Source organism: Equus quagga, chromosome 17, assembly GCF_021613505.1.
Source record: "Equus quagga isolate Etosha38 chromosome 17, UCLA_HA_Equagga_1.0, whole genome shotgun sequence".
Taxonomy (NCBI): Eukaryota; Metazoa; Chordata; class Mammalia; order Perissodactyla; family Equidae; genus Equus; species Equus quagga.
In genome coordinates, this window is record NC_060283.1 from 46,416,950 (window position 1) to 46,425,849 (window position 8,900).

At 40.5% G+C, this 8,900-nt stretch overlaps 1 protein-coding gene across 2 annotated transcripts; it reads right to left on the reverse strand.

Annotated features, from left to right (window-relative positions):
• Nucleotides 1-892: 892 nt before the first annotated feature.
• MRPL44 (mitochondrial ribosomal protein L44) lies at nucleotides 893-8,900 on the reverse strand. Of its 2 annotated transcripts, XR_006885707.1 has the most exons (5): nucleotides 8,700-8,900; nucleotides 6,338-6,806; nucleotides 2,791-2,969; nucleotides 1,685-1,995; nucleotides 893-950 (listed from the first exon to the last, which is right to left on the reverse strand). XR_006885707.1 is itself a non-coding variant. In XM_046642828.1 (4 exons), exons 1-4 carry the CDS (start codon nucleotides 8,876-8,878, stop codon nucleotides 1,824-1,826), a joined length of 999 nt encoding a protein of 332 aa, XP_046498784.1. In that variant the 5' UTR covers nucleotides 8,879-8,900; the 3' UTR covers nucleotides 1,453-1,823. The 2 variants fall into 2 exon arrangements, 1 of the variants encoding a protein (XP_046498784.1); XM_046642828.1 differs by lacking the exon at nucleotides 893-950 and having other exon boundaries at nucleotides 1,453-1,995.

Consider the following 8,900-nt stretch of genomic DNA (forward strand, 5'->3'; position numbering starts at 1 on the left):
TGTAGGTTAAGGTCCTGTAAACTGCCCTGAACAGGAGAAATTTGGGATCACAATATCAGCACTACTTACGGGGAAAGATAGGATTACTGAGTTTGCAACTGAATTCTCTAAAGAGCTTTTGAAAAAACGCTCAGCTAAAATAAAATACTTTGGCTAGAATCCGACACTTTGCTGGATGAGTAAGTAGGTGAACACCACTTACTATCTTTTGCTGCCCAGAAACTTTCCATAATCTCTTTTCTCCTATGCGGTCAATGAGATGCTTATCAAATCTTGTTGACTTGTGGATGATACACTAAGTGTGGTATTTTACCACTGGGTTTGGTCCTCCATCCCTGTGTTCAATTACTAGGAGTTGGAGGTTAACTCTCAGAAGAAAGGTGAAATAATTTACATTTAACTATCAATTCAGTCACCTGGGTAGTTCTCAAACCTTCCCCTCCAGTGTCTGCGTTAGCTGTGACAGCTGTAAGATCCCTCACCTATGAAGTTAAGACCCACTTTCCTAACCTATCTCAGGAGAGGAGTTTCAAAGGTCCTTCATCTTCCTTTATAAAAAGATTTCATGGCAAAAGTGCTGTCAGTTTAAACATTTTACCTCTTTTCTATTCTCAACTCCCAAGTCCCACTTTTCTTGTCAACCCCTGGGAGTCTGACTACTGGTGGACTGAAACTAAAAATTATGACTGTTGCCAAAAAGTTAAAAAGAAATCAGGGGGCTAGCCAGGTGGCACAGTGGTTAAGTTCACACGCTCTGCTTCAGTGGCCCGGGCTTAGCAGGTTCAGATCTCAGATGCAGACCTACACCACTCATTGAGCCATGCTGTGGCAGCATCCCACATACAAAACAGATGAAGACTGCCACAGATGTTATTAGCTCAGGCACAAACTTCCTCAAGCAAAAAGAGGAAGACTGGCAACAGACGTTGGCTCAGGGCCAATCTTCTTCACTAAAAAAGAAAGAAAGAAAGAAATCAAAGCGAATTTGCAGTGGGAGGATTAGTGAATTGAACTCTAAGGATTAAGGAACCAGAAGGACACTCTCTTAAGATTTGTCCTCTACTGAATTAAATCTGTTACAGCAAAACACTCAGAGCAGTGCTTGGTACATAGTATCTATGCTTATGATTACAGAATATTAAGTTGATAAATACATAGTTTTTCTATTAGCATCAACAATTTAGGCTGCTTTTTTAATGTTTTCTTCTAAAAGCATAAAACTTACCTTTACTGTCATTTATTTGTTTTACGGAAACTGAATAACTATGAAACGAGTTAGTATACAGAATTTTAAACCTAGACAGAATGTAGAGATCATGTAAATACCTAATTGTTACAATCTGCATCTTACATTTCTAAAGGTTAAGAGTTATAACGTTACTATTTTAGATAAAATTATATTAAAAAGGCAAAAATTCACTAATCTGGATATATCCAATTAAACTATAACGAAATATTTAGAGAAAGAGTAACTTTTTTATTGGTATTACAGCAAAGTTCATGAAACATACAAATTATGGTACCTGAAAGCCAGAAGGGAACAAAATACACCTAACTGTACAAGTTATACACAATAATAAAATCAGAGACTTTAGGAAAAGTTCACTGGAAAAACATCAAAAAAGACTTTTGATAAAACAAAAATAGTTAAAAAGAAAAAAAAAGTGATCCGATGGATACTTACTTAATTTTAGGAACTCGGAACTCAGTATGAGGAATAAGACATATTTCTTTACAATTTGAAAAATGTCCAGCTTTGAACATCTCTGACACTTGTCTCATTGTCCTGCTCACAAATTTCAGGCTGCCACGTCTTTGGCTGGTTAGCTGGCAGCGGCGGCCTTTCCAGCTCTCACACCCTCTTTGGGCTTGGAATAGTCCCAGGGCCGTCTATTCTCAGCGAACCCATAGAGTTTCCGAAGCGCCACGCGAGCAGCTTCTTCTTCTGCAACCAGCACTGTCTCCCCAGGGCCTTCTGCAATCAACTTTTTATCACTGGAAAAAACAAGAGCAGTCTGCAATCACACGGTGCATCAAAAACACAGTCCACAAACCCTTTTTATCTTCTAAATCTTATTTTGGCAATAATATTCACACCAGAAGTAACAGAAATACTGTACCATTTTTTCCTTCCTACCAGCAGTAGATGAACCACTGATAAAGGATGTGTTTAAGGTTTGCCAATCTGATAAACAAAAGCATATCTCATGGTTGTAGTTTGCACTTCAATTAAAATTAAAGTTGAAACTTTTTACAACACTATCCATTTTCTCCTTTGAGATGTCTTCCACTGCTCATAGACCTATAAAGTCCTACAGCATATAAAGATTAGAAAAATATTTACCTAAATTTTAATCTAGTTATCTGAGATACTCACTGTTTACATTTACCACTTCAATCCACCTGAAATCAATATACATTTTGATGGACAACTAAACCCTTTCTTTTCCAGCTCTACGGTCAGTTGAACCAATACAAGTGTGGATTAGGGTTAAAATCTGTAACACTTACAGATCAAAACTTTTATTTTTCTACAGAAATATTTAGATTAACATATACTTCATGAAATTCTACAGTGAATAGCTGGTTAACAAAAGCTGCTATTAGCAAACCATAGACTACTTACCTTCCCCTAAGAATGATGAGTAGGGAAGGACAGAGTAAATACATAATCGTGGGAATGAGATTTTTAAAAATCTTAATGCAATCAGAGGTTGTATAGGATTGTGAAAAGTCAGTTTTTAAGGCTTCTAATCAATGTTGTGAAGTTAAGATTAAAATTTTACTAACCAATATAAGCCAACAAAATACAAAGGCAAAGCTGTGGTGCTCCCAGACTGCCTCGTTAGCCGAGATTCAGGAGCTGGAATATTCCTTTTCTTCAGTTCTTCTACCAGCAGCCCCATGGGATTTATTATCTTCCAAATCTCAAAGAGTTCTTTTCCAGTCATTTGAGTAATTAAGAAGTCCTGCATATGAAAATACAATTTATACATTTAAATTAGTATAAAGAAAGTAAGGACCAGAATTCAAAGTACACTTTTAACCAAAATTAAAAACTTAATGGGAAATGAAAGACATAATGTATTATTCTTTTTCATTCCCATATAGTTTTTTCATAAAACTTTTATTAAAAAAAAAATCATAGTTGAAGGTGAAATCCAATCTCATAATTTAGAAATATATTCTTATGACTAAGAAAAATATCTTTAAAATGAGGTGACAGTGAATAAACCGTAATAACTTCTGGCAGAAACTCTTGTAAAAAGACACTAAGGACCTCTAGATAATGCTACTTCATTGACTGAATTCATGATTTAAAAAGATCTTTTAAATAATTTCATATTAACTGCCTTTTAAAACTGTTCATGACTTGATAAGACTTTCAACTTATAAGACTGAGAAAACTGAGAAATAAATTATGAACATCCAAAGCAGAAAAGAATTCATTTTGCCAGTAAAAAAAATTACGTTGTACAGAGAATATGGGAAGAAACACTAATTTTTACAACAGCATATTGCAATTACTCACGTTAAAAAATACAGTATACAATAACAGGATGGGCAAATGGGAGCAGGAGGGGAGAAATTAAAAAAGCAAAGATCCCTTAGTTCACGAAACAGGGTCAATTTCATTACAAGACTTCCCCAAGTACCGGAAGTCTACTTCAGCTTCGTTAATAACAAGCTTTTATAAGTCCATTCTCAGGTGGGGATTTTGAATTTTTTAATGTATAGAGATAGAGATGCCTTATGAGACAAAGATGGTTATTCACCTATGTATGGATCACTGGATTGTTATTTGCCATACAGAATAACCAATTATAGAGTAAGGAACAACAATTCTAATGCCTAAGATATTAGTAGGAATACAGAAAGAAATCTCAGTTTTCTGGGGTGATTACTTATGCCTCGTTCTATTTTTAACTATTGGTTCCTGTTCTTATGAGTTTATTATCAGAACTTTCAGTAGGGTGTGAGTTGAATACTCCAATCTCATCTCCCCAGAAAAGGGAGGCAGTAGGAAGAAATGTTTCTAAAATACACATTTGATCATGGAGATTTCCCAGTTGAAACTCCTCCAGCTGCCACTACATTAGGCTTTACAAGACAATCAAATGCATACTCCTTAGCACGGCTACGAAGAGTGCTGCTCAAATTTCCGGCTGCAGGAACATCACCTGGAGAGCTGGGTACAGCAGCTTCCTGAGCCCTATTCCCAGAGACTCCGATTCTGTAGTCTGAAGTGGTGCCTGAATCTGCATTTCTATCAAGTTCTCAGTGATGCTAATACTACTGACCCAAACCACTTTCTAAGGAGCTCCACTTTAAAAGAGCATCCCTACACTGGCTCTTAAAGGTCCACACTCATCTCCCACTTCCCCAGATACAATATGACGTGGCCACACAAAATGACCTGCAGTTCCCCGAAGCACAAGCTTGTCCTCAAGGCTTCTTTCCGGAATGTCTTTTTTAGGGGCAAGTGTCATTTCTGTAGAACATTCCTTAACACTATTAGAGTTGGTTGACACCTCTGCTGACTTCCCTCTGCACCTTTATAATGTCTATGAGAGCACCTCACACACTCCACTCCATCCGCCCATTAGCTGTGAGTAGGACCCTGAAGGCAAAGATCACACCCTATTTAGCTATGGATCCAGTGCTGAGCAGTGCCTGGCACCCAGTAGACAACAAATGTCAAGTGGACAAATGAATGAAATAAGACAGTTCAAACCTGTCAGTTCCAGTATGGGAGATGCAGTAATAGGACATGAAAGCTCCTGACTTAGATATTTGAATGATCTATCTCATATATAATTGGAACTGTCAACAGAGGCACCAAAATATGGTAAACAATTATTTCCAAAAGAGTCTCACGACTACCTTGTGAAAGTTTCAAATAGGTGACCAAAAATTGTTTAGACGCTGCTTCTAAGACTCCACGGAAGTTACAAGGATAAAGAGAATGGAAATCAAGGGAGGACTCTGCTTTAGAAAAAGCTACTTAACTGGGGGGTCGGGGAGAAGGCTTTCCTTTTCACCTCAGGCCCAGAGGGCTTTAAAGCGTCCAGTGGCCTCTGAATCTGGGGCAAGGGATGTACAGTCAACGGGAAGCCAACACGCATTCCTTGCTTAAAGGCAACAGGCCGGCAGAAGCTGCCTGTAGTAGTGGGGTACAAGTCTGCAACTGATGTCAAGGATATAAAAACCCTTGAGAGCTGATGTGGAACTCCAAGAAGGGATGTCACTTTTAAAGGAATCCTATCCAGGAAACTGGAAGCTGAGAATGGAAGGAGTAGCCAAGATCCATGTCAAGGGACATGGCTCGCAGGTTCCAGCAGGGGACAGAGTGCCCACCAGAATCTGTTTTAAACATCAACCAGGCTCAGAAAGCACTAAACCTGCATACAGCCATCAGGTCAAGTCAAAGCTTCTGCTCTCCCTTCTCCTCATTCCCTGAGCTCCCTCTCCAGAGGGGTCAGGTGACATACCTGCTTCCCAAGGGCAGACACACAGCCCACCGAATACAGGCCCTACCCGGGTTAGGAGGAAGACAGCCTTACCTATGAAGGAAGCCTGAGTGCTCATTAATACAGGTATCCTTCTCTGTCAAACTATCGACCTCAGTATCAAAACTAAATGAACAAATTCCCACAGCAAGGGATGCTGGTTTAAAGGACCCAACAGTCAAATGTTTGGATGAAGACTGTTTTTGTGACAAAGTGAGTGTGTGACTTTCCATTACATAAGAGTGACCAAAAAATCGTGTTTTCATCCAATGCAGAGGATAAAAATTCGCCCAGTTGACAAATTCTAACAGGACAGGGGAAGACAAGTTATACCAATTATAAAAGTACTTTAATTACCTAAGCTACTGGCTAACAAGGAGTTAGATGTACATCACGGGGACTCAGAAATCCAACATTTTATCACCTGTAAGAGCAGAGCAGCAGCTGGTACTTAAGCACGAAGCTCCCTAACTGCACTGGGCCCTCGAATGTGCCCTCCAGCTTCATTTCTTCACTAAACACCCACCAAGCATCTACCATGGAGGCACTATCTGTGGACCAAAGAACATAAAGCTAAAGACACGGCTCGCAGTCCTTACAAACGCACAACCAGGAATTTAATATTCATCTCTGAGGATGTCCTCAATAAGAGACAACTAGAATCATCAAGACACCATCGACAAAAAAACTTTAGGTCGTTCTCAGATTTTTGCAGGTAGAATTATTCACACATATTCTTCCAAGGTCACATAAGAAATGAATTACCAAAAATTTGCCTTCTGTGCACATCAAGTGCGTCCCAGCACGTGTAATTAATAACTACCTACCCTGATGAAGAGTGCAGCCCTCCCGGCGCCACTGCTCTGCAGCAGGGCTCCAACTACCGCAAAGAAAGTCCGCCGTAACACAGTCGGGGGGACGGGAAACTCTGCACTCAGCGTTAACTGCTCCACAGCCAAGTTTCTAGCCACATGACACACCACTTCTTCACCCGTGAGAAAGCCAACAAGACTTTGAACGCCTTCAGTGGGCAAGTCTGGGAACGCCTCCTCAAGAAACTGCGTGAGGCAAGTTTGTGAAAAAGATGACCCTTGTTCAGATAGTTCTCGATTATCTTCAAGATTCAGAAGAACAGCTTCTTTCTCGATTCCAAGTTTTTCACGCTTGGCCTCCTCACTTTTAATGTAGCAGCTATTAACAAATGCAGTTTTGAGAAGATCTAAGGAGAAGGTTTCCTGTAACCGGTGTCCAAATGCTTGTATTTCAGCATGGTAGTCCCAATTGGGCTTCTCTGAACTGCAAATGTAAAACGGAAGACACTAAGAGATGGTGTGGAGAATAACAAGATGTTACTATGATGCAAAGATTCTTCATTGTGATACAATTTTAATTATACAGAGGAAATACAGACTTGAGTTTCATTTTAATGCCAGGCTTTGATTTTCAATAAGTTAAAACTCAGATGATTACTTCTGGTTCTTCGCTGCATACACCGCTGGATTAAGATTCCCTCTGAGCCAACTGCCACATTACAGCTGCTCTTCAACATCAGAGACTAAACCATCATCCTAACTATTAGGTTCCCAATTTCTGCTCTAACCATGGAACTACGCTTTATACCTGAGTATGAAATAAAACATCATTTCACAGGTTCAAGGCATAAACGATAAGTACAGGTATACCCTGGAGATGTTGCAGGTTCAGTTCCAGACCACTGCAATAAGATGAATAATGCGATAAAGCAAGTCACACGGATTTTTGGTTTCCTAGTGCATATTAAAGTTATGTTTACACTCTACTGTAGTCTATTAAGTGTGCCACAGCATTATGTCTAAAAAAATAATGTATATGCCTTAATTTCAAAATAGTTTATTGCTAAAAACTGCTAACAATCATCTGAGCCTTTAGTGAGCGGTAATCTTTTTACTGGTGGAAGGTCCTGTAAAAAAGACAGCATCTGCGAAACGCAATAAAATGAGGTATGCCTGTACTATATTTATCGTGTATTTTATCGATCTAAGTTTTCAAAACATCCATTTAAATTCACTATTAAATAATCTAGTATCAATATTATAAGTAGGTTAAAAGTTCATAATCATCCCCAAGAATGACTAAAAGGCCTTTTTTAAAGAAAGACAACAAACCCAAAATAAAACTCTCAACTAAAAAAGGTCAGTAAAGTATAAAGATCCGGGTAGTATGTCATAAGACACATATAATCTAAATTACAGATTTTATATATATACACACATACATACACACACATATATATATATAAAAGCCTAGGATGACTCACCTTACAATCAAAGAAATGTGAATTAAGAAAAAATGCTATTTTTTGCCTATTAGGAAAAGAAGTTAATATTCTGTGTTCAAAGAGTATAGGAACATGAACACGTACATTCCCATTGGTAGGTATATAAACTGGATCGTTTTTTTGGGGGGGGGGCCAAATATTAGTTACCAAAATTTCATACTAAATTTCCAAAGGAGAAATAACTTCAAAGCAATCACTGTTATTCGCTGTAATGGCAATAATATGGAATTCAAAAATGTACCCATAAATGGAGCCATAGAAGTCTGAGGTGCATCCATTCTGCCACGACTACATGTCAAAGACACGTTCCTAAAAAGATGCAAGACCTCATGTATAGCAGGATCCCACTGGAGCTATGAAGATCTGCATCTCATTCTGCCAGACCTTCCACTACTGGAAAACAAGATGAATTAGGGCAAAAACCTAAAGCTAAACTGTTTTCCTTTTACTATGGACAGTGGACTTGTGGTTGTAAACACCTCATTTTTTTCTTGCCCTAAATCGCAATGCTGTGGAGGGCTTTCTTCCCTCTCACCCGGACCCAAAGACTGCTCGGGTATTGCAAAATGGGGGCTACAACACCCAAGCCCCCTAAAGGTTACCCTCCGGGTGGCCTCCTTGCTGGCAACTCTCCGTTGATGGGATTCTAAACGGGAGTCCGAGGGGTCGGGGGCTCAACCCGGCGGCAGAAATCCACTTCCTTTACCCCGGGGCCTGCGTCGCCTGCCCACGCGGGTCTATATCGCAAAACTCCCGAGCACGAGCCCAGCGCGCATGAGCGACGAGCAGCCCTCGCGCCGCCGTACCGAAGCCATCGGGGAGGCGCTCCGCGTCCCCGACCCAGCCCGACCCCTGCCCGCGGCCGCTCCTACCGGCGCACCGGCGGCGGAGGGCACCGGAGGAGGCGCCACCGCTCTAACTCCTTCTGGAAGCGGAAGGCGGCGCGGAATCCCTTCTTCACTCCCCGAACCGGTGGGGCGAGTGCGGGGGCGGCAGGACTCAGGAGGAGGCGAGGCGCCGGCAGCAGCAACCTCACCAACCCGGACGCCATGGCCGAGGAGAAAGCAATGGAG